Source organism: Rhizophagus irregularis, chromosome 5 (genome assembly GCF_026210795.1).
Source record: "Rhizophagus irregularis chromosome 5, complete sequence".
Taxonomy (NCBI): Eukaryota; Fungi; Glomeromycota; class Glomeromycetes; order Glomerales; family Glomeraceae; genus Rhizophagus; species Rhizophagus irregularis.
Genome location: NC_089433.1, coordinates 549744 through 575480, shown reverse-complemented (window position 1 = coordinate 575480; position 25737 = coordinate 549744). Strand labels below are relative to the sequence as shown.

The 25737-nt window shown below is 27.5% G+C and overlaps 2 protein-coding genes across 2 annotated transcripts; both read left to right on the top strand.

The window, feature by feature from the left end:
• Window positions 1-5553: 5553 nt before the first annotated feature.
• OCT59_024680 (uncharacterized protein) lies at window positions 5554-5814 on the top strand (the record flags this gene model as incomplete). The annotated part of the gene is made up of 1 exon (XM_066133203.1): window positions 5554-5814. The coding sequence occupies one exon, from the start codon at window positions 5554-5556 to the stop codon at window positions 5812-5814; it is 261 nt and encodes an 86-aa protein (XP_065991601.1).
• Window positions 5815-15330: 9516 nt separating this feature from the next.
• On the top strand, window positions 15331-17088 carry OCT59_024679 (uncharacterized protein; the record flags this gene model as incomplete). The annotated part of the gene is made up of 5 exons (XM_066133194.1): window positions 15331-15621; window positions 15954-16151; window positions 16863-16897; window positions 16968-17000; window positions 17076-17088. 5 exons carry the CDS (start codon window positions 15331-15333, stop codon window positions 17086-17088), a joined length of 570 nt encoding a protein of 189 aa, XP_065991600.1.
• Window positions 17089-25737: the final 8649 nt, after the last annotated feature.

Here is a 25737-nt window from a genome sequence, read left to right as displayed (position 1 = left end):
GAAGATCGGAGGACAAACTACAAATTAAGCGAAAAAGTGAATAAATAAGGAAGGTCATGCAGGATGATCACCACTTCAGAAATATACTATCGCCAATGATCTACTTTACCTTTACTGTATTATATAAATAATTAATTAAGAACTTATATATTTTAATTAGTTTCACGAAGTAATATTTAATAAAAATCAGTAACAATATTGATGATATGCAATTCGGAATTCATACCTTGAACTTACCGATATTAACCTAAATAATCTAGAAAATAAGAAGCAAAAAAAAACTTACGCTAACATGGAATAGATTAGGCGCAAGCAGAAAATATACTATTACACAATTCAAAACTATTTATACATGCTAGTCTAAATGTTACGATTTTTTCATGTATTTTTTTAGTTATATAGATGTGTCCTGACATCAATGTTCGCATCAGGTTATGTGGCGTAGCAAACTTTATCATCAGTAGCTGTTTAACATTATTCAAGTATGTTGGCTACGTACAAGAAATATTCTTCTTGATGCATGATACCTCCATTAAGGACAGGAAAAGAGGGGGAATTTGAAGTTATTAAGACTGAGGCGAAAGAAATTAAAGTTTAAAGTAAATTTGTAGAGAGTGAGTTGAAGATATTAAGACTGAGGAAAAAGAAATTAAAGTAAAAGGGAGTTTAGTGAATTTATCGAGGTTGAAGAAAGTAAACGGGAAGTTAAAAAGAAAATAAAAATTGAAGGTAATGTATGAAAACGATAAAAATATGGAATGAAAATGAAGGAATCGAGTGTGAAAAAAAAACCCATTTAAAAAGATAAAACAAAGAAGGTTGGAAATGTGTTGTTTAATAAATTAATTTATAATTTATCTTTTAGTCACTACTGCTTATTCAAGTTCAATTTCAAAAGTAATTTGTAAACAGCTTATTAAGATATTGCTTCTCGTTCATATTTGTCGAATTGTTCACGACATTTCTCCAACACTAATTGATTTAAAATGAAACTTTGTATGATTATACTCGTAATTTGTAAATCATGTGATTATAAAATATTTTCCCGAACCGTAATCCGGCGATCGTTTATAATTGTTGACGACGAGTACAATAAAAAAAATTTCTAAAATTCAAAACTCGCAATCAATTTTATTTGATTAATTGATTTTATCAATTTTATTACTTATTTCACCAACAAGTTTTTAAAAAAATGGATCGATTTATTTTTAAACTCTCAATTCTAATTTTATTAAATCAATTAATTTACAAAAAGCGCAAAAGAAAAAATAAAGAAATGGTTTTTAAAGTAATAATTTCAAGTTTTCCAAACTGAAAATAAAATTAAAAATAACAATTCTAGATTAGCCGAAAATTTTACTATACGTACTGTATATAATACCTATTCAAATATTCTAATTACAGTTTATATTGTTCGCTAATCTACTATTGAGTAACAATCTTCGCGGTTGAATTTACCTTATATTTACATAAAGAACTGTTCAAAACATCTAAGCATCCTGAAGATCTGAACTTAAAAAATAAAAGTAATTTATCAGCAAGTCCGTTTCGAATGATTATTAGAGGAACTTCTAGGTCTAGTCTAGAAAAACCAACTACATCACCTACATCACCGTATGAACTTATATCCAATCATTAAAATCTTAAGTCTTAAGGATCTTAATAAAAGGAATTGCAGCATAGTTAACAAAAGTGATAAGAGTGATACTCTATTACAAAATAATATGTACAGTACAATCAAAAAATACAAAAAAAAATGCAAAGCAACACGATAGATTCAATTATGAAGGCAGTAAACTAAATTTACAGTATAATATCACGAAATTTATTATAAAATCAGTAAATAATTTACTTTATTTTTTTTATTCTTATTTAAACAATAGCATAGTATATTCTAAAATTATGCATTACCATCTTTACCAATCTTCAAAAATTAAATTTTAAAAAGAAATATCTACTATTAAGAAGAATTCCCAAGAATTTTTATAATTAAAGACTTACAAATAAGCTAATTTTTATCTATATTAAGGGACCAGACCGGACCAAATTAAAATAACTGGTCTGGTCCGATTAACCCGGACCAATTCAGACCATTTAGAGCTTTATAACTGGCCAACTGACGAAGAGTGGGAGTTACTTACTGAGTTGGCAAATTTATTGGCTCTTTTTGCATCAATAACGAAGGTGATATCAGCATCTAATTATCCTACTATTAATTGCTTTTTACAGGTTTAAAAAATCATATAACTAAGTCTTAGGGTGAAAACTATATTCTACAAGAGCAGATAAATGAAATGATTCGTGTTTCTATAAATTATTTTGATGAACTTAATGAAGCCTTACATGTTCCAGCTTTCTTTGATCTACAATATAAAAAATTATCTTATGGTATTATGAATCGATATGAGATTTTACAACCAATTTGAAGAATAATGTCCAATTATGAAGAATCCAATATTACTTTACCTCATGATACCAACTAGTAAATTTATCAGCAACTGAAACACGATCTCTTTTTCGTACTTTGTTAACAACAGAATCAAATAAAACTCCATAACCTGTTACAAATGAATTGGATATTTATTTGATTCGAATCCTTCAGATGATGAAATAGTACCTTTGGTGGAAAAATCATGCAGTGGAATATCCAATACTATCAAAAATAGCACGGGTTACTTAACAATAATGTCAACATCAGTTCCATGTGAAAATTTTTTTTCAAACACAAGAAAACAAATCAACCAACCATGTAATAGAATGGACCTGAAACAGCACGAGCATGTTTGTCTCTAAAATCATGGCTTGAACAAGGAAAAATTGAATAATTTTTTATTTATTGATATTTTGTTTGACTGTTTTTAGCAAAAAACAAGTATATATTATAACTTTTTAACTTGTTTAAATTTTTATTTTTTTATGCTTTATTATTAATAAAATCATATATATTAAATTTATCCATTATTAAAAATCTTTATTTAAAAAAGAAATGAAAGGAATGAAATTAATATCATTTCTTTAAAAAATTTTACACTTCCCGCTTATCTCCAGTATCATGTTCCACGAAATCCAAGGAGCACGATGTTCCTAGAAAAATAAGAAGCATTAATGTATTTCTTTAAAACAATAAAAAAATCTTTCAGAATTTTTTTTTAAAATTTTTTTTTCTAATAATAGGTATACAGTCATCCTCCCATATAATCACACCCTTCGGGACCAAAAAAAAATGGTGTGACTATAAAAATTATATATGACGTGATTAAAGGGCAGGTTTTTTTTAATAAGTTTATTAGTAACTTGGGATTAATGTAAATGTGCTTATAAGGGGGTGACTATATGGGAGGACGACTGTATACGTAAGATGGTATTGTGTAAATAAAAATTTCTGATTTTTTTTTTCTAATGATATTGTATAATAAATAAAATTTTCTAATAATGTTGTCAATAGATCATTTAATATAGACATAAAATCTTTCAAACATTTTTTCTAAACTTTTTTCTAATAATAACAATAGATCGGTATAATAATGCATAAGGCAGATATTGTATAAATAAAATTTTCTGATTTATTTTTTTTAATAATGTCATTAGATTGTTATTTATCTTACGGAAATTTTTTTTTAATTTTTTTTTTCTAATAATAGGTATAATACATACATAAGACGGGTATTGTATAAATAAAATTTCCGATTTTTTTTAATAATGCCATAGATCATTATAGATATAACAAAATCTTTCAGAAATTTTTTCTAAATTTTTTTTTTAATAATAACAATAGATCGGTATAATAATAGATAAAATCGCTATGAATTGAAGCACTACTACAGGGGACAAAGTCCCCCGCTAATAAACGCATTATTCTAGATTAATAAAAAAAAGGTCATGATCACGAAATTTATTGGATAGCAATCATGAGAAAATTTTCAAAGGAAGGCGTTTGAATGCCTTCCTTATTACAGTAATTAATTAAAAAAAAGATCATGATCGTGACATTTATTGGATAGCAATCACGAGAAAATTTTCAAAGGAAGGCATTTGAATGCCTTCCTTACGGTAATTAATTAATAAAAAAAGGTCACGATCATGAAATTTATTGGATAGCAATCATGAGAAAATTTTCAAAGGAAGGCATTTGAATGCCTTCCTTACAGTAATTCATTAATAAAAAATTTTATTATTTTTAATAAAAATTGCTCAATTTATTTATTATTAAAATTAAAAAAGTGGCCTATTTAATAACTAAAATAGTCAATAACACTTTATTATGGTATGTAAACTTTGGCCAGAATTATATTTTGGCCATAATTATGTGACCTGTAAAATCGCCTGCAGTAAGATTTAGTAATAATAATAAAATAATGTAATTTATTATTATTATGGGGATAAAGTCCCTGATAATAAACGCATATTTCTAGTTTTGTAGTATTTTTAGCCTCAAAATCTATAAATTCACGTATTAGTTTTATTTGTCCACAGGCAGTACAAACTTTTGTAATGTCCATATTTAAAATGCACTATAAAAAGTTATCTTTTTTATTATATTATCATTAGATTTTTACAAAATTATGTAAAAATTATTATTTTACGTGTTTTATGTATAATTAAATTTAAATCAAATCAGATTTTGTAATACATTTAGTATTTGCCACATTGTGAATTTTTTATGGGGAAGATTCATATTGCCAATTTTCAAAGCATAGCAGGCTTTCTATTTTATAGTATGGGCATATATGTTATGGTAGGTGCCTTATAATTTCATCAATTCTATTAAGTTTTCTAGTTTGATAATTCAAATTTTCTGGTGAAATGAACTCTATTTTAAAAGTTAATAATGTGAGAATTTGTATCCCAAATATCCATTTTCATACTATTGATTATATATGTTTTTAATTTCTTTGCAGTTTGAATCTATTACCAATGTTTTCATATGATTGTCAACCATGATAAATGATTGTGTATCATAAATTATTTTGTTTCTAATGGATAATAAATTGTTATTATTATTGATTTAATATTGATTTGTTGGAGTATTGTACTCAGAGAATAAAAGTCATAATATCTAAATTGAAGCTAGATATGATATTAATCTTTTAACCATGATCATATGCTTGTCTTGGGAATAAAATTGTTTTTCTCCCTTAATTTCTATATGATAAACAATTAGAATAAATAAAGAAATTGTTTAAAGAATAAAGAATTTATGAAATAAAGTAAGATATTGAATTTAAAGTAAAATATTAAATAATCTGTTCAACTTCAAATTTATGAATACAACTTAATAATGTATGAATCAATTTAAAATATGGTGATAATAATAAATCTGAAAGTTTTGATGAAAAGTGAATGCATTAAATGACAAAAATATTGAAACAGATAAGCATATAAGAGTGGTATTGATATTCTGCACCAATTTCTTGATACTAATGTACAAGAATATAAATCTTCAGTTGATGAAATATTGAATTTAAAGTATACTAAGTATAATTGAATGTAAAATATTGAAATATTGAATTTAATGTATAAGTATATTGAATATATTGAATTTAAAGTGTATAGATGATGGTCATTCTTCTTAAAGAGATGGTTTCATATAGGCCTGTAGTTCCAATTGCTGTAAATACTTGGTTTTTTCTATCTAATAATCAATCTCTAAATTATCTGGATTTGTGTGATTATTGGTGTATACCAGCAGTACAGCTCCCTTGGGAAAATCCATTTTCATTAAAAGATCCTAAAAATTATTATTATGTTGGAGTTTATTTATATAATTTGAGTGATGATAGATATAAAAATGCAATTAAGGGAATATGGAATTAATTATAGTGATGATTTATTTCCTTATTATTATAGAAAATTGGGTTTCAGATGTCAAAAAATTCCCACTTTTAGCTGTTTATATTAGATATTCACGAGATGATTTTGTAAAATTTATTTATAAGTTATTAATTAAAATTTTCAATGAGAACATTTAAAATTTTGAATCTAATGTACATAAAAAAAAAAATCAGGAGAATTAGTTGATTTATACATACTAAATTTTGGGGCTTATTGGTTTTGGCTGGGAAGTTACATTGTCATGATGGCTTTTAACAAAGCCACATATATACACAAGTTTAGAGCTAAGTTAGGAGTGGGCATAGCCACCTGATCTTTAACTTTTATCAATGATTTGGCAATTTGTAATTTGTTTAATTTACAATTATGATTATATATTTGATATACTTTTTAAGAAGCCACATAAACATATCAGATCACGTAATGATTTGTTTAAATTTCTATTCAGAATGTTGTACTTAAATTTATTTACAATAAAAATTGTCGCATGCTTATCTAAAGTGAAAAAATTTTAATATACAAGTGTTTATTCTTTCCAAAGAATTAACCCTAAATAGGGAATGTTTTGTAAGAAAATCGAACTCCGCCGTTGCCTGGCTATTCCAATAAAATGATTATTGGAGAGCGGTATAATTGTTGTATTCTTAATTGTTAATGAAATGAAGTGCATTTTCTATTAACAGAAGAATAACCGCCAGTTTCAGCATGAAATTCTTACCAACAAAACTTTTAATCAGTTGTTTCCTGTCAATTGTTGTGTTTCAAATATGTTTCCGTTTGCTTGTAAATTAATTGATAAATTAAAAATAAAAATAATGCTTTTTTATTAATTAAAAGTATATTAATCATTAAAATTTTTATAACTTAAATTTTAACTTATGTCAATGAAATAACAATAGTGTTGGAAGTCTTTATTTTGATTTTGGAACACATATTTCTTATAAAGATTATCATTTTATTATAAAAATAACAAAGCAGTATAGTAATTATTTTAAGTGAATTGATAAGTTGTTGAAAAAATAATAACATTAATATATAATATATATAGTATAAGAAAGAAAACTTGTGTTCTTAAAAACATTTTCATTTGTGTTAATAATCATGTGATACAGTACTGTCACGGGAATTTTAGACATGGGAATTTTTTTTATATATTTTATTTATATAGTATAGTTTCTTTTATTTATATAGTTTATTTATATGATTTATTAGTGTAATGTGGCGTATGGCTTAGTGGGAACCAATTGTGGCTGTGATGGGCGATCCGTACAATGGATGATTTGGCCGGAAGATGAGTCGTATTTTGGACGATTCGGACAAAGGGCGAACTGGCCAAAGAACTAATCGTCCCAAATTTCGAAAACAAAATCTTTCAGAATTTTTTTTTTTAAAATTTTTTTTTTCTAATCATGACAATAGATCGGTATACATAAGACAGATATTGTATAAATAAAATTTTCCGATTTTTTTTTAATAATGCCAATAGATCGTTATAGATATAAAATCTTTTTTTAACTTTTTTTCTAATAAAAATAAAATAATGTACATTAGTATCATCATGGTGGGGATGAAATCCCAATAATGAACGCATATTTCTAGTTTAGTAAAATCTTCAAGTTGCATCTTGTTTCCTTGAAATTATTGGATTACTTCTGAAAACTTATTTTGATACTGAATTGGCCAAAACAATTAGTTTATATCGAACACATATTCTTTTGTAATATATTCTAAAGAAAAAGAATCAAGTAATTAATAAATTCCTTTACATACTGATTAAAAATAATAACTTAATACCTTTATTGTTGAAGCATTTTTGATTTCATTAATTCTAATCTTACTTCTTCAGCTTGATTAAAATATTTGGCATCCATTCCCATATTTGACCAAGAATTAAAAATTTCACAAACATCAGTTGCTGAAGGTCTCTTTTTAGGATCAGGATTTTCATTAAATTAGCAAAATCTTCGGGAGTGCCATCAGTAATATTAGGCCGTTTTCCATCAATAATTTTATAAATTAAATCAACATCATGTTCAACATTAGCAAAAGGTTTACAACCAGTTGTTAATTCCCACATAATCATACAATAAATATCAGATGATTTAGAAAATTTGACGCCTTTAAATATTTCTGGTGCAATATAAGGTATTACTCCATATATACTGTTATCGTTCAGCCCAATAGGATCATGCAGATTTTCATAGACCGTATTTTATTAGGCATATCAATAACACATGATTGATATATAATAGTGGAGTAAAAAATATGGTGCAAATGAATATTTTGTAGGAAAAGTTTAAATAAAGCTAAATAAAGTTTATAAAGCGGATTAAAAATAGCATAAAAATGAAATTTATAAAATTTTATTTATGATGTTATTAATTAATGCATGATCAAAAACGTCAGAACGATAACACACTTCTTGGATGTGGGCTATATTGGTCACAGGGACCTTCATTGATTGGTGAAAATGGCCACTACGTCATCCAATCATTCAGTCCTGTGACCAATTTAGCTACTCCCTCATCCAATAACTATTTATTATTATTAGAAAAAAATTTAAAATCAGAATATACAACGTATTATACCTATTATTAGAAAAAAAAATTTTTAAAAAAAATTCTGAAAAATCTATAACGATCTAAAAAAAATAAAAAAATAAATCAGAAAATTTTATTTATACAATATCTGATTGAAGAACTTCCTTGCATTGAACAAATTAAAAGGACTTTATTTTCACTATATAAAGAAAGGTTTTGTCCTATGTGTGAAGAGGATGAAGAGGATTTCAATCATATTTGGATTTGTGAAGAAAGACGAAGTGATATGAAAGATTTAATTTCTGGAATATAATCACGACTTTTTCAAGAAATGAATAAGCTTTTAGATCCTAATAATCATATCACTTTGGAACATGTTAAGAATATTAATGATATTTGGAAGCTTGTAGTATCTGAGGATCACATAAGTGACATAACTTTCATAGATTTAATTAAAGGTTTCGTTAATTAGCTTCTTCAAACAATTATTATCTACGAAATCGAAAGTTGAATTTTGTCATACAATTTTAGGAATGAAATTTTGGATAAATCTATGATTTTTTGGAAAGTGAGGTGTAATAAACTTAATGAAATTGATAGAAGTTTGGGAATAGATAAAAATGTTAAAAAGCAACATTTTGGTAGAGAACAGTCTATTGACAAAACGCGCATATCAAATACTTCAATCTGCAAAGTCTTCAAAATCATATATATTTTGGAGGTAGCACGGTAGATTGGCGATAGTATATTTCTGAAGTGGTGATCATCCTGCATGACCTTCCTTATTTATTCACTTTTTCGCTTAATTTGTAGTTTGTCCTCCGATCTTCATGCAGATTTTCATCTTTTTGGGAATGCACCATGTGAACTTCGTAGTTGAATCTTATACTATAGCTATATAGCTATTAGCTATTGCTATTGCTATTGCTATTGCTATAGCTATAGCTATTGCTATAGACGCAATATCGCAATATTGCTTCTTTGATATCATAGAATAAAATTGAAAATTATTCACTTTTGTGCCACTTTCATTGTACGTTAACTTAATGGCATCAATTAGGACCCCGAAATATATATATAGAGGTCAGAGGACACAAAAATTTTTTACTAATAGCTGTACGCAAGGGTTTTTAATAAGGTCAGTACGCAAATTTGACACTTAACCTCAAATAGTTAGAAAAAATAAGCAAACCAAGCTTATGACTTAATCATCATGTGATTTGCCGTTGTTTATTATAAATTTTAAATGTAAAACACTATCGTATTGTTTCAATTACATCTTTTCGACCAAAATAACTATAATAATACTGTTTTTCGTTTCCCAGTAGCTTCAATACATTTTCTTCAACTAACACACTAGTTGGTCCAATATGATAAATGATATTAGAAGCAAGATGATGAGCTAAAATATTGCACCCTTCGCTAGTTAAATCACTAAATACATGATGGATTGGAATATAAACATGTAAAGAAATATAAGATATATCATCTAAATTTGTTATTGCTTCTTCAGAATAGCAATGATTGCCATAAGCTTCGAAATAAACTGCAATAACTCTCCCTACACACATTTGATTACCATATATAACGAAAACATAATCTCCTTTAATTAACGGAAAATCCTTTGAGATATTCGCAGTTTCAATATTTGGAACTTTTGGAAATAATAAATTTATATTAGTACTTGACTGCAATTAAAAGATACATAACAAGAAATTATACTCACTTTGAATAAGAGATTGCTGTATCTTCTTTTTAGGTAAAGTTTGCTTTTTTTTTTAATTTTGCCAATTCTTCAGCATGAAATTGAGCTAAGGTAATAGACATTTTTTTACGGGTTTCCTTCCATCGTTTTTCACGTTGAGTAACAAATCGTTGCTCTGGATTTTCATTTTTAGTAAAGTAAGCAACAAAATGACTAGCTTTATTCGGCTGTATAGTGGCAATGGCACTGGTTTTTGTAGAAACTGTTTTAAATTTTCGTTCAAGTGGCTTTGAAGTATATGCTTCATGTCTTTGCCGTTGTTGTAATAGAATTTCAAAATTTAAGTTATCTTCTATTTCATATTGAAATCCGGAGTTAACTATATTTGAGAAATTGTTTGATTAATAAAGAATAAATAATAAATTTTAAAGTATAATAAAATTATCACTTACTGCTGTCTCCATTATATAAAACAGAGAGATCTTTTTGAATTTGATCAATTATATTTAGTTGTGAAGACTCTTTTTGGAATAAATTTGATAAATCATCATCATTATTATCACATTCTTCTGTTGAAATACGCTTCATTTCATGAGATGCTTCTGTTAATGCTGTGGTTAGGTCAATTTCAGCGTTTTCAACTTGTTCTTTATCGTTTTCATCATGAAGTTTTCTGCATGACATGGAAACTTCTTTTTCATGAATATTGATTAAAACTTGTAAATTTGGTTCAAGAGCGATATCTGCAGGTTGAATCATTCCAAGAAATTCGGCAAGTTCACAAGCTAAGTAGCGTGAATGCTTTATTGTTTGTGAAATTTGTTCATCTGTTGGCCAAAGTCTCAATATTTCTAATGTTGATTCTTCTAAATTACCAGTATTATAGTCAAAATGATAACCTGTAATAAAATTAATAAAAATTTATTGTTAAAAAAAAAATAAATAAATAAAAAAAAAATTTGTAATTAAATAATATTACCTTGACGAACAGTTTTTTCTTGATTAAAAGATAATTTTTTTGATCTTAAAGCTCTGGAATACTGTGATATTTTAGGAAGTATTTGGATTAAATCTGCAAAATCAAAATCTGGATTTAATTGGCGCGCAATACCAAAAAAGTGTTCCACAGGCTCAGATCCATGAAACCAAGGTAAAAATGGTACTTGTGGATAATATTCACGATGAGCCTTAATTAACAAAATAAGTGATTCACAAAGAGAAATGAAAATAGCAAATGTTTGGTTTGCTAAAAAGTTTTGTCGTATTGAAATAAATTCAGGATATTTTTGAGAAAGAGTTTCTATATGGATACGCCATAATTGAATGAAAAAATAACCAGTCATAACCATTCTAATTCGTTCAAGTGGTGCAATATTACGGTTTAGATAACTATCAATGATTTCTCCTTTTATAAATAAAAAATAAATGTTAAAATTAAAATTAATTTTTAAAATATTTATATAGTATACAATTAATATTACCAATTACAAAAATATAAATAGCAAATCCTTCCATTCCAATTTTAACTTTATAATCAGCTGTTAAACATTGTCGAAAATTTGAAGAACAAAAGGTTCGATAAGCAGCTGCATCATCTTGACGGTCCAGATTAATAACATCATTCTTATACATAATAGAATCATATTGATTAATAAGTTGTAAAAAATGATCAAATCGGGCTGAAGAGTTGCCAAATGTTAATAATCGTGCTCCTGACATTATGGCATTTCTTGCTGTCTTTTTTGCGTGTTTTGGATCCTGAATCCTTACTACAGGACCAACATTATTAAAAATTGGACAAGAAAAGTTAATATTAAATTGAGGTTCTTTAATTATTAACTTTTCATTTGTTTGAATGTTTAAAATTAACTGTTGTGCTTGAAATTCTGTTATTGCACCATCAGATCCTAAAGAGAGTATACAAAGACCAAGTTGTGGTGCAATTCCTAAAACTAATTGTTTATGTAATTGCGATATTGCATTTGCAGTCTCAGTTCCTTTATTCGGAATTAAAGCAATAACTACAGGAGGAAATGCCGGTAATGGTATCTGTTTTACAATAAAATATATAAATTAGAAAATTAATAATTAATAAATAATTTAAATTAAATTCTTACTTGTAAAATATATGCGCGAACATTCTTAGCCATTCCATTTTCTAGTTTAATTTTATTAATAATTCTTGGAATATCATTATATGTATTAATTTCTGCTTCTTTTTTTGAAAATACTGATCCAATAATACAACCAAGATTAGGAGAATACCGTAATCGTGACTTGAGTTTTGTATTATCGGTCATTGCTGAAACTGGACCATTATAATTTATTGAATCAACTAATCTTTTAAATCTTGCTACATTTTCATAACATAGTTCTGGATTCGTTAAATAATCTTCATTATTTCTTCTTAATTGTCTAATAAATTTAGTTAAAACAATTAGAAATCAAAATTTAAACAATTTATATTTAAAAATATTAAATTAACTAACCGAATTGATTGAAGTGAACGACCTTCTAAATTTTGTCTGAACAATTCTAAGGCCCTTGAACTTATTCCTCCCAAAATAGTTAAAAAATTGGTAAATTCTTCGCTATATTTTAAATTTCTTTTAGATTTGTTATTGATTTTTCGTTCAATTGCATTACCCATAACCTCACAAAGACCAGTAAATACTGGCATATCCTTAAAAGCACCTTTTATAGCTTTATTGGCAAGGATAATCCACGGATTCTCTTGTTGATTTTCCGATTCATTATTAAGTGTATTCCAAATGTCACGAAGGTCACAATTCTGAAGATATCGTTTTAAAGGATTGTCTTCCCAATAATATTTGGGCGTAAATTTGATATTATCAGGTAATGGTAAAGGTTGCACTATTCTATTGCGTAAAATTTTATTATACCGAATAAAAGAACACTCATGGCATATATTTCCCTCTTCAGCAACTCCAGTACAACTTTTTGCACGTATTGCATTACCTTATTTAAAGAAATAAATAGTTATTAATAAAGCAGAAATTAATATTGGAGATCACATATTTAGTGAACTACTTACATGATCGGTCGATTTTCCATATAGATTCTGCAAAAAGTGCACGGTTTAATAACCTTTTTTGTTTAGAATTCAATTTTTTTCTATTGAACTTATATGGAAACAGGTTAGGAAAAAGCTCACGTGCAACAATCTCAATACGACGACTACCACCAAACTGTGCAGGAGTCCGTTTAATGTAACTTGATATTTCTGTAGACCGAAGGCCAATACAAATTAATTTTCTTTTTTTAGCATTTTTGCTACTATTTTTATTATCTAATGTTTCATTAATATTAATAGCTAAATATTCATTTTGATCATCTTGATCATCTTGATTTTGATCATCTTCATTTTCTTCATCAATTCGCACTATATCATCGTCATCCATATTGTCATATATATCAGAATCATATTCCTCTTCCTCCTCAATTTGTTCATTTTGTTTTAACTTCGCTGGTTGAAACCAATTATATAATGTTCTTTGACCTTCATCCGCTTTGCAACCAGAACGACGAACATGACGGTCAAGATAGTCCTCTTCCCACTTTCGATTAAGTTTGATTTCTTTGCCACAAATACACACTACTTTTTTAGGATGTATAATACAAGCAACATATTTATGCTTTAAAAGCCTTTCGTAACTGTATTTCCAACTTGACATCTTTCGAAATAAGTAAAAAAAAAAGAGATGTATCTATGATATATCTTGCATAACTATGCAGATCAATTAGTATATTTAAATCTACTTATCACGTGCGTATATATATAAATACGTGTATATCAAATTAGTATCAAAAATACGCAAATCAAACCCCTTACTTATAAAAAATTTATCAAAAATACGCAAACTGATAACATGACTTTGGCTAAAAAATCCATTGATTGTACGCAAATCAAAATCTAACCTCAAAAAAAGTTTATATGGTGACGACGCAACCTTGCACCCCACCTCTATATATATATTTCGGGGTCCTCATCAATTAATAAATTTTTACATTCATTTCGATTTTGTTGATCTTTGCTGATCTTTTTATTATATATTTTCTTTTTGAAAAAAAAATTTAAAACGAAAATGAAAAAAAAATTTTTTTTTTTTTTTCCCCTAACTAAAAAAAAGTGTAACTCAAAAAAGTGTGGCTACAATTTCTTTTTTTGTTTAGTAAAAAAATTTTTTTCAAAAGTGTGGCTACAATTTCTTTCGATAAAATTTTGTATAAAAAAAAAAATCATATGATTCTGTGATTTTTGAAAAAATGATAGCGCTATATTTCTATTTCTGATTTTTTTCTCGTTGTTATTTCTAAAAAAATACATTCCACAGATGATAATGATAAAAAAAAAAAAAAAAAAAAATTCACATAGATAATGAAAAAAAATGACCGATTATTTTTTATCTTTATCTAAAATAAATTATCTAGTCCTTTTAATTTGAATGAAAAAAAAATTTTTTTCTTTTCCTATTTTCTTTTACCTGTCTTTATATATATATATCAATAATACCTGCCCAACTTTCGACGATACTATATGTATCAGATTACAAAGAAAGAACCTCAAGTGACTTTTTCGTGGGTTCTGCTCTTGGATACGCTCGGCTCGAGGAGGAAGGAGAGGCTGTACAAACTTTCAACATTACAGTATTTTATCCTGTAGACGAAACTAAGCCATGTTATGTACCGAAATTGAGCGAAGGACAAGTTTTATCAATTGCAAATTCTAAATTTAGTAAAAGTGCTAAAAATAATGAACTTGACGTAAGTATTCAATTTTTGTAAATAAATAAAATTTAATCATGTATTTTAATTAAACTTCAAGAAAAAAAGGGAAAGAATATTGAAAAAAATTATTATTAACCAATTTAGATTATCTTAACTTCGGCCACTATTTTGGATATATTGCCCGAAAATCTTCCAGTACACCAAATTAATGTAGTTGGTGTCGCTATGGCATCTGAACCTGCTCTAATTACTGATATTGGTATTCAAATAGAATGTGTTATTACCGATTATTTATCAAAAGATAAACCTACTGAAGTGCCAATTACGTTATTTCATCCAACCGGTAGCAGGTTTATGAATCAAACCACCATTGTTAAACGAGGATCATCTGTTTTTTTTTCAGGCACACTATCATCAATCGAAGGCAAGCTCTATTTAGAGCTACACAACTTTAGTTTCCTTCGAGGCCAACAATCTCCTATCACTTCATCCCCAACAAAACGTATGCCATGGCTAAATTCCTTAAAATCACCTGTTTCAAGTCCTGATGCATCACCCATCAAGCCTCAACTACCTCCTACTTCAACAACAAATACCACTTCCTCTTCTACTCCGCCAGCAGCAAACACACATACTAACACGAAAACAATCTCTACTCCGCCAGCAGCAAACACACATACTAACGCGAAAACAATCCATAAAAACTTGCAACAACCCAAACAACCTACAAAAAGAAAAACAAGATCATCTTTTCGTGTTAACAAATTACAAAAATTAGCAGATATCGCTTCAGACGTTCTTGCCGCCACTGATTCCAATAATAATTCAGATAACCCTAATTAGCTTTTTACATTTCGCTTTTTTACTTTTGATAGTTCTATTTTTTTGATTCTTCGTTCTCTACATTTCTTATTTTCCATTTTATTATATCCCTTTATATCTCTTTATAAATATATCATTCTCTTTTTGTTTTTTCTTATCTGTATTTCGCATTTTCTTTATATAAATAAAATATTTGTTAACAATAAGTGATGTATATTAAACTGTTAATCATACTACACTAATTTCAAATCCTCATCCTCAGAACGATACTGTATACGAATCGTAACCCATTTGCTATATCGAAGGGTAGTGGATTTTTACCGCCTACATCGTCATCATCATCGGAGGATGAAGATTATATAAAAGAAGTCAAGAAGCGTATACAGGGAACACGCAGCGACGTGGATTTCAAAGAATCAGAAGACGGTTTGAGAGAAGTTAAAGTTAAAAAAGAAAAAGAACCCTGGGCCGGGAACCCTGGATGGGCCGAAAAAAGAAAAAGGGTAAAAATAAAAAGTAGTTTGGGTAGTATAGTATAGACTAGCGAGATATACCCATGTATGTAGATAGTTCTAAATAGGTTGGTGTAGTGGTTAAAGGTGTTGATCGGGGACGGGAGTCGCTTTGACATGGAGAGAGCGAGTGGGTTTTACCTACTCAATTTCAATGGGTATATTGAGATTATTCTATAGCTTGTATTTGTATTTGTGCGCAATATACCATTTACAAAGGTATTATAATTAAATAAATATGCGTTTGTCATCGTAAAAAAAAAAAAAAAAAAGATTCCAATACTGTAGTTCCGAATGTCACACAAGGCCGTATTGTAATTACGTCGAAACGAATGACCGAAATAATTTTCGACAATCAAATTTGATTGGACTAAATAAATCAGATTCGATAAATTATTTATCGATCTCTTTTTTTTCTTTTTTTCTGATTTTTAAATAAAAAAAAATTTCGTATCGGTAAATATTTTTTTTTATATAATTTTTTTTTCTTATATAAACATTTTTTATTTCCCGTTATGGCTTTTTTTGTTATTTGATTTTTTTTATCGGTTTTTTTCAAACCGAATTTTTTTTTATTTTTTATTTTTTCATTATTTTTTTCGGTTTTAAACCGGATTTTTATTTTTTTTTATATAAATTTTTTTGGATTTCGAGATTTCGATTTTTCTTTTTTAAAAAAAAAAATTTCAAATATAAAATCAGGAACACGGAACCTTATTTAGGACTCGACTTGAAAGGTAAATATCAAAAAATTTTTAAATTCACTTTTTAGAAATTTTATTAACGTTTATTTTTTATATTTTATAGGGAACGGACTCTTGAAGTCTTGGAAACGATTTCGTAAGTTGGGGACAAAGGTTTTTTTTAATACTTAAGAAACGTTTCTAACGTTTCGTTTTTCCTTTGTTTTTGTAGGGAACGGCCTTGAAGACCTGAAACTTACCTGAGTAAGTTGTAATGGTGGCGTTCTATTCGGAATTGGCTTAAGAAACATTGTTAGCGTTTTGTTTTTCCTTTGTTTTTGTAGGGAACGGCCTTGAAGACCTGAAACTTTCCTGGGTAAGTTTTAAGAGTGGCGTTCTATTCAAAATTGGCTTAAGGAACATCATTGCTAACGTTTCCTTTTTCCTTTGTTTTTGTAGGGAACGGTGGAACTTACCTGGGTAAGTTGTAAGGTTACGTTCTATTCGGAATTAAATTAACTTAAGAAACGTTACTAACGTTTCCGTTTTATCTTTCGTAGATTTCTGTTCCTGTTTTGATTTGGATAATTCAGATGAATATTCTATTATAATGGCCCAATGATTCCATAGTCTAACCAATCAACACAAAGAGAAGTGGAAATGGTTCTAGACGACAAAAACAACAATTTAGAGGACAAAGACACGAAAAAGAAAGATGAGAACAATGATTTAGAAGTAGATAGCGAATTATAATGATGATTGATAATAACGTAAATTCGAAACTTTTTTTATCTTTTTTCTTGAAAATAGATTAACATTTCTTTATTTTTTGTTTTGTAGATTTCTTCGATCTCATTTTGCTATCTTGGATTCTTGGTAAATTTATTTTTTAATTTCCTTTTTATTAATCTTGAAAAACTTCTAACAGTTCGTTTTTTCTTTCTATAGGTCCTTCGCTTTGATTTGCATGGGTTGATAAATGTCGTCTTCAAACAACATTTTCTCTACTTATCGTAGATCGCCTTTTATTTTCAAATATAATAGGTTCATTGGATGAATAATTTTAAAACAGCTTTGAATTTTTTTTCTTTAATTTTTTTTAAAGTTTTTTTTCGGTTTCTTTTTATTCAAACTTTTCGGATTAGTACGTTTTGAAACTTTCGTTTTGAATAAAATTTATTATTCTTTTTTTCTAAGAGACATTAAAGCATGATACTTATGAAATTACTAAAAAATAAGTGTTCTAATTTAAAAAAATGATTTATTAATTATTTATTTGTAAATAAAAAAACTTTTTTATTGAAAGCACGTGACACCGATAAACTTATTTTTTCGTTTATCATTAACAATTGATTAATTGAAATATTAATATTTTTAGAAAAAATAAAAATAAAATCCAAAAAGAAATTTGATAATAAATTGTCACTGATTTCGTTAATATAATCACTAATTCTTTTTAAGTAAAACAATAAAAAATAAATGTAATGATTTTACCATAAAATAAAAATTTTTAAAATTCATATTATAATAATTGCCAAAATTCGTACATTTCGCACAAAAATCAATGAATTCTCAGCCTTCGGCATTCTTGATTTTTCGGCATTTTTCGGCATTTTTCGACATTTTCAGCATTCTGCCCATTTTAAGCATTTAAGATAGTTGATCACAAAGCCTTTGACCACCACAGCCATGACCAATTCCGATCAGTTAGCATTTTAGGCATTTAAGATAGTCGATCACAAAGCCTTTGAGGCTTTGATCGACCAATATCAGCCACGGTCATAACCGACCACGACCAGTTAATATAGTATAAAAAATGATGCATATTCTGAACTTTTTTTTTCTTTAAAAAAAAATAAGCACAGCCATGACAAATCCCGATCAGTTAACATTTTAGGCATTTAAGATAGTTAATTACAAAGCCTTTGGCCAACCAATATCAGCCAGACAGCCACAATCATAATCAATCCCGATCAGTTAACATTTTAGGCATTTAAGATAGTTGATCACAAAGCCTTTGACCGACCAATATCAGCCATGGTCATGACCGATCACGACCAGTTAACATAGTATAAAATGAAGCATATTCTGACCTTTTTTTTTTTCTTTAAAAAAAATTAGAAATTTAATAATTTTTTTTTAACTTTACATTTAATTACTATGTCTTTCAATACATATCAACATTATACTTTTGATACAGATCCTCTTACTGATCGTCAAAGCGATCCTGAAATTATGTTAAGACAATTACAAAATCAATTACAGTCTCACCAATCTTGGCAACATGAAAATTCAATGCCTATTATTTTAAATTATTCACCCATTGACCCTTGGATACCAAGCACAAAATTCTTAAACCTGCTATCAAATTTCAATTTATCTATTTTAAATCAATTTGTTTGTGCTGTATGTGCATTTTGTGGTCGTCTAATGTATCCTGAGAAATGTGAATGGTTACCTTATAATGATAATTTTTCTTACTCTCTTTTGCAAGCATATCCAGAAACTGAACCTAAATCATTATTAACTTTTCACATTAAACCTCCACAACGCATTGCTGTATGCTTATCATGTAAAAAACCTAGTACTAGATATGCATTTCCATTCCTTTATCCCATTCCAAATGAAATTCAAGCCATACCTATAGGAAAACGAATGTATTTATCTCCCGTATTTATACATTGTTCTTTAGGTAGAACTTCTGGTCAAAGTGCCATATATACAGAATACAGGACATTAACTGGATCAATGAACCTTTCAAAAAATATGTGTGCTTTAACATTATATTCTGGAATGCTTGGTGCTTACCTTGATAATAATTCATCAAGAAATAATAATTCTTGGCTTGATGATACTTTAATTGAAGCAGCCAATTGGTTAAAACAACATAACCCCTTTTTAAAAAATTATTCACATCTTTTAGATTTACCTGGTTCACAAACAGCTAATCCATTTCCTAGTGCCTTTCATTTACCTGATGATAATTCTGCACCACCATATTTGCCAAATGATATTGTAGTTCCTAATGCTAATTTTAATGTTGAAATTCATAATGAAGATTACCATTATTCTCATTTAATGGCAGGATTTATCAGAACACCAGATAGTACTTTATTACCTTTAGCTATAAATGATCCAGATTTAGAAGCATTATTATTTCCTGATTTATTCCCAAATGGAAAAGGACATTATAATGATAATACTTCTAATTCAAATCTTACTCGTGATGAAACATATTCCAAATATATCAAGCAAAGAGTCCTAAATATTGATTCACGATTTAGACTTCATCCTAAATGGTTAGCATGGTCATATTTACAATTAGAAAAAATTCGTAATCACCAAAATAATCAACGTATCTGGAGGCAAAATAAGGCTGATGAAGTTTATCGTCCACCAACTGCAGCAGAAATTATAAAAACATCAAGTTATTCTAATAGACTTATAATAGATGAATCTATAACAACTACTTTACCTACTTTTATTCGTACTGGTGATACATATTTTCATGAAAAAGAACTTCATGTAAATACAATGATTTCAACATTTGGATTACCATCACTATTTATTACTCTTACAATGGCTGAAAGCCACTGGACACATTTGCACAAAATTTTAAAAGCAACAGATAATCATGATACTATTCCAACAAATAGACCATTACATACTACATTGCATTTTATACACCGTTTACAGCAACTTAAAAAACATATTTGGAAAAATCCTGAACATTCAGAATGGGGTAATTTAACTAACTTTTTTGAAAGAGTAGAATTTCAAAATCGTGGTGCAGCACATACTCATGGTGTATATTGGGTTTCTAAATCTATTGAACAAATGATTGCTGAAAATCTTATAAGATCTGATTTACCTGATCCAGATATTGAACCTGATTTATATGAAAAAGTAAAAGCAAATCAAGTTCATACATGTAGTGCAAAATGTGGAGGTCCAGCTACTTTAGGTCATACTTGTAAAAAAGGATTTCCTCGTCCTTTTTCTCCAGTTACATATTTTGATATTGATACTCAACGTTATATTTACAGATGTATTAAAGCTGAAGATCAATGGATAGTACCTTATCATCCACAAACTTTAATGATTTGGAATGCTCATATGAATATACAATATGTTAGTTCTAGAAAATTAGCCTTTTATTTAACAAAATATATAGCAAAATCAGAACCATCCCATGTTTTCAATATACAAGAAGGTGACAAGTTCAAAGAACATATAGTAGCTCGAAGATTAGGATCTATGGAATTAATGTTCTTAATATTAGGAGAAACTATTTGTAACTCTTCCTGTGCTGTTATATATCTTACTACTGATCCTCCTACAAGTAGACAAAAAGCTATTCGACCTATTTATTTAATTGATGAAAATGATGATCCTTATTGGAAAAATCATATTGAAAAATATTTTGATCGTCCAGAAGAAGAAGAATTTAGCAATTTAACTTATCCACAATATTTTCAAAATTATGAAGTAGTAATAACTAGACCAACAACTTCACGGTTTATTTATATTGATAAATTAGGAAATTATGTAATTAAAAGAACAAATCAAAAATTAGTTAGATTTAGACATTTAAAATTAGAAGATGGAGAACTATTTTTTTATCAAAAACTTTTACTTGAAATTCCTTGCAAAAGTGAAGAAGAATTACTTAGCACTTTTTCAACATATCGAGAACATTGGTTGCATCATCATCCTGAATTTCAAGAAGAAATACAACAAGTTACCCAAGATTTTTTACGTTCACAACAATTAAAGCTAAATCTTCAATTTAATAATTTATTAGAATCTTTAATTAATAATTTACAAACTATAATACCAGCTTCTATAACAGAACTTCTTACAATACAACTTAATTCCTTACGAATTGATCCTCCTATTTATTCCCATTGTAATGCATTAACTCTTCCAAATGATCAATTAAATGCTCTTTCTACAATTCGTAATATTTTGGGCCCAAGTCATCAAAAAAACAAACATCCATATTTTTTCATTACTGGATCAGCTGGTACTGGTAAATCATTTTTAATTAATTTAATTATTAATGATTTAAAAAGTAAAAGGTCAAATTATTTATTACTAGCTCCAACTGGTATAGCTGCCACAAATATTGGAGGTGAAACTATACATTCTGCATTAAGGATTCATGAAACACACAGTGGATTTCAATCTTTAGCTTTTTATGATTATGATTTTTTCAAATATTTAAAAACTATAGATACTCTAATTATTGATGAAATTTCTATGGTATCAGCTACTCTTTTTAGTTTTATTTCTGATATGTTTTCTATTATTCAGCAACAAACTATTGCATTTGGAGGATTAAATGTAATAATTGTTGGTGATTTAGCTCAATTACCTCCAGTAACTGGCTCACCAGTATATAAATCATCAGAATGGAAACTCTTTTATCCTTTATTTTTAAAAGAACCACAAAGACAAAATCAAGATATGCAATATTATAATGCCTTACAAGAAATTAGATTTGGTAATATTTCTATAACTACATGGACTATTTTATATGAAAAAGAAAATAATTTTGATCATAATAAACCTCTTAACACCATTCTTAATATTACAAATATTGTTGGATATAACCAAACTGCCAATCGGATTAATAATATTATTTGTAATATGTTACCAGTAAATGAAGATAAATTTCTAATTAGTTCAGCTATTGATTATATTGATAACCAACAATACAATCCAGATGATACACAAAAACTTTTTAAAAAGAAAACTAATCTTCCCAGTCATTTACGTTTACAACAAGGTGCTCGTGTTATGTATCTTAAAAATAATTTAATAGATCAAAATATATATAATGGTACTATTGGAGTTATAACTGACCTTGATTTACAAAATCTAGAAGTAAGAATAGCCTTTAGTGTAAAAGGTGGTATTATTGATATTGGAATTAAAAAAGAAACTGCAACATTTATGATTAATGGAAAGCCATCAAGTAGATGTCAATTTCCTCTACAAAATGCATTTGCACTTACAGTTCATAAAACACAAGGTTTAACTTTACCAGAAGTTTCTGTAAGTCTTGATAACCAATTTTTTGCTGCTGGCCAAGCATACACTGCATTAAGTAGATGTTCAGATTTATCTAAATTGCATATAGCTTCCTTACATCCTTCTGCTTTTATTACAGATAAGTCAATGATTGAAGAATATAAACGTTTAGAACAAAAAGCTGCTGTTCCATTACCTTTATAAATGTAAAATTTATTAAATATTTATTATTAAAATAATTAACATATTAATTTATAAAATAAAAACATTAGTATATTCCAAGTTTCTATACTTTTTTTTATATATTTTATTTGTATATTTAAAACTATAAGCCATGAATAAAATAATAGCTCCTGGGGGACGAAGTCCCCCGGCAAATCGCATATTCTAGTTATTATAATATTATTGATTACGGTAGTGTTTTGTAGTTTTATTTTTTATTATTATTATTTTTTGTAGTTGTAGTAGTAGTTAAAAGTATTGGGGCAAGTTTTTATATAACATTACCGAAGTCCATACGAATAGTAGTAGTTATGCGGATAGTTTAGTGAACCTATTTGGGTGTGCAGGATGGTGGATAGTTCTTTTGAACATAAAATCTTAAGTCCCTAATAATATTATATAGTTCGATCGTGTTCTTTACTAAATGTTATATAATGTAGATCTTTTCCTTTTTTGTAATTTTTCTTATTTCCCCGATAACAGATAGATAAAAAATTGACTTCGTTTAAAAAAAAAAAAATTAATAAAAATATATTTCAAAATGCATCATTTCAATTATAATTTATTCTTAAATATTCGTTGAAGTATTACCTACCATACAAGTATTTTAAATTAATGAGCCGAAAAAAGTAATTATTAAATATAGTTTTTTTTTTGTTAACGTAAACCTATAGATTACATATTTTCGCAAATAATAAATTTATTATAGATATACATTATGATGATTTAATTGGTCATTAAATTTGGTGAAGTTAGGGATGCCAACGGATTTTAAAGATCGCGAGGTTCAACCAAGTCGCAAAACTGACCGATAAAATTGAACCGCAAAATTGATTACAAAGCAGATAGTACAGTATTTAAAATAATAAATTTATTTAATCATGTTCTTTAAATTTACACAATTCTTCCTTACAATAATAATACCAATTATGTGATTCTTCAGCGATACGGAAAATTACGTGATTAATGAAAATGTAAGTTAAAATTTGCCAATATAGGAATACTATATTATGAGTTACAATTGTGTCACAAAATTCAAAATGCACAGCCATTAAGTGTAGAAAAAATTATGTACCTGGTCCAATCATTTATATGTTTCATTTCCTATATGATTATAAATTTTACTGTCGTATATTGAACGTCTTAACGTTGCTTCTCGAAGTGTCAAGATTGTAGCGTATTAAAAATGAGTAACTCTTTAATTGCGGAATTACGGAGTGGCTGTTTAATGATACCGACCCTCTAGCTTTCAAATATTTAGTTTCTTTTTTTACATAACAAAATTTAAGGATAAAAGAAATTACCATACGAGAGATTATAAACTTTCATATCGTTAATCATCCGTCGCCGACTTAGTATATGCAAAGACAAGTTTAAAGAGAAGTTCTTAATGAAAAGATTTTCGTATATTTTTTTCATCATGCTAATGAAGTATGTACTGTATATAATTTTTCGCTAAACATAATTTCCGTTAAAATTAGTAGTAGATATATATTTTTATTCTGTGGTTAAAGACTTAAAGTATTTGAAATTTTTTAAGTTATTTCATCCTAAAGAAATGAATTTTTTTTTTGTTCTCATAATATTTTTATTTTTCGTTCCAGCAAGAAAATAAAATTGGGATTCTCCGAATCGAATCTGAACGAAGTAAGTATTTTTGGACATAGGGTAAATGACATTTATGAATAATAAGAAAATATGATTATATATCAAAAATACTTTTAAATTATTGAAAATTCTTAATATGTTAAGTGTTTTTATTTTCGTATTAAGAATGAAATTAATTACCGTAAAAAAATGTAAAAAAATTAATTAAATAAACATGTGTATAAGATAAACGTATTATGAATACCAAATAATAATTTGTATTAGCGTTTCATGTGAAATCAAAAAGTAAACAATTACATGCTTTTACAATAATCTTAATACTTTGAAATATTGTATCTTTGTTATCCGAATGGATATATTTTTGGTATAAGGGATTCTAATTATTAATTAGTAATACAGCAATACAGCATGAGTTCATTCACACAAACAAAGGCTAACCTTTAAAAGGGTCATAATATTAAAAATGACAATAAATTTGTCATTCGGCTGTGCATAATTATTATCCATTAATAGGTTGTTTATATTACAATGAGTTGTTATCTTTAGTTAGTACGTTCGTTTAACGGATGTACGCTTAACGATGTCCGTTTAACGATGAAAGAAGAAAATTTCATTCACGAATTTTTTTTTACTATAAGCCAAATTATTAATAATTAAATTAGAAAGATTTTTATTTGACTTGTTTGCTTAATTAAGAAATTACTATTTAAAAATTTTTGAGACTACAGAAAAAAAAAAATTGGTTGACGAGGTTGAAAATCCTGTAATAGTATCCTTAATAAGTAATTATTCCCTATTTCATGCATATCTAACAACTAAATGTAGTACTTAATCCATGCATGCGGTACTACTCTCTAATACTTATTGTGCAGATTTGCATAATCAAAAATGATCATTATGAATATTTTTACAATATTTTTTACGCCGTAATAATAAGGACAATTGTAATCCATTAAAAATATTAAAGTTACTTTTACTATTGAAAAAAAATATATAAATATAGGTTTTAAACCAAGCATTGGAAAAAC